Below are 1,285 nucleotides of genomic sequence, written 5' to 3'. Positions count from 1 at the left end.
TAGAGCTTCATCTTCAAATTCTGCCACCACATCTGTTTGCGCACGCGGCGCCCGGCACTTTGGAACGCGCGCGCGTTGGAGGAGAGCTCGGCGGATGACGTCTCGAGAGTCTGAGCGTGCTCGATGTTTGTCAGCATCTGATCCACGTTTTGCCGCATGACATTTTGCACAGCCCCGAGTTGGTCCTGCACGCGGCCCAGAGTGTCCGTGTCCCCTCCCGCCGCGCCTCCCGATCCCTGGTCCTGGCCAGCCTGATCGTGAAGCAGCTGCGCTCGCCGTGTGCCCTCAGACAGCATAGCACACAGGTAAGGGGCGTTCACCTAGCGCCGAACAAAAGAACAGTAGAAGAAACACCTTGTTAGTATGCCACACTCCTCTCCTTAAAATCCCTGTGTGGTGGCGGCGTGCCGTCCTCCCATCCCTCCCTTTGTTTTTCTTTCTGTCTTTAGTATGCACACATCTAAAAATCTCTCTCACACCGAGCGCCGGAAGCATCCAGCTTTCCACAGAAAAACAAAAACCCTTCGACCACAAGAACGGCCACGCGCCGCCTCGCGCGCAAAGTCGCGCGCGGCAGCGTCGACCGCAGTCCGCACGGCCTACTCGCCCAAGTACTCTTGGAGCACTTGGAGTGCAGTCATTAACCCCGCACATCCAGGGCCGGGCGGGGGGAGCTAAGAAGCACACCCAGCGGGCCGGATGATCGGGATCGGGTTGCGGGCAAGAGAGCCCTAGCCCTGGGGGGTGCGCGGTCGCAGGGCCATAACACGGGTCTCCGAGGGTTGGCCCCGCGTACCGGGATTCCCCTTAACTGCAGGACGCCCCCTCTACTCGGAGCTAAAGAATACTCTCCGAGGGTTGGTTCCGTGTACCAGGTTTCCCCTTAACTGCAGAACGCCCCCTCTACTCGGAGCTAGTGATACGAGAATACAACCGCCTCCACGCAATATCATACTGCGCGACGAGAATACGAGAATACGAGTCAGAATACGCAGCTGCGAGACGCCTATAAAGAAAAAGCGAGGTAAAGTTCGGCGGCTATGATAAACCGAAAGTTGTCGTAAAACGCGGGCGAAAGCAAAGCAGAGGGCGGGCGCTTTTTGCCGCAACGATGCCCGCAGCCTGTCGAGCAGCTTCCGCGGCGCCCATGCGCCGCGGGGTTGACCGACGGCCGCGCCTCTCGAGCCACCCGTGCCACGCGCGGCGACGCGCACCCCGCGCGCCAGTCGGCGCACTGGCAGTACTGCACCAACCAACACGGCGTGGAGCAATGTACCGAAGGGCA

The 1,285-nt window shown here is 60.4% G+C and overlaps 1 protein-coding gene across 1 annotated transcript; it reads right to left on the bottom strand.

Moving 5' to 3' along the window:
* EMIHUDRAFT_60664 (hypothetical protein) lies at positions 1-215 on the bottom strand (the record flags this gene model as incomplete). The annotated part of the gene is made up of 1 exon (XM_005759099.2): positions 1-215. A coding segment is annotated over one exon (215 nt), but the record flags the coding sequence as incomplete, so codon positions are not given.
* Positions 216-1,285: the final 1,070 nt, after the last annotated feature.

This window comes from Emiliania huxleyi (genome assembly GCF_000372725.1).
Source record: "Emiliania huxleyi CCMP1516 unplaced genomic scaffold EMIHUscaffold_8107, whole genome shotgun sequence".
In the NCBI taxonomy this organism is placed as follows: Eukaryota; Haptophyta; order Isochrysidales; family Noelaerhabdaceae; genus Emiliania; species Emiliania huxleyi.
The sequence above is the reverse complement of the archived record's forward strand: the minus strand, read 5'-3'. Positions and strand labels throughout refer to the sequence as shown.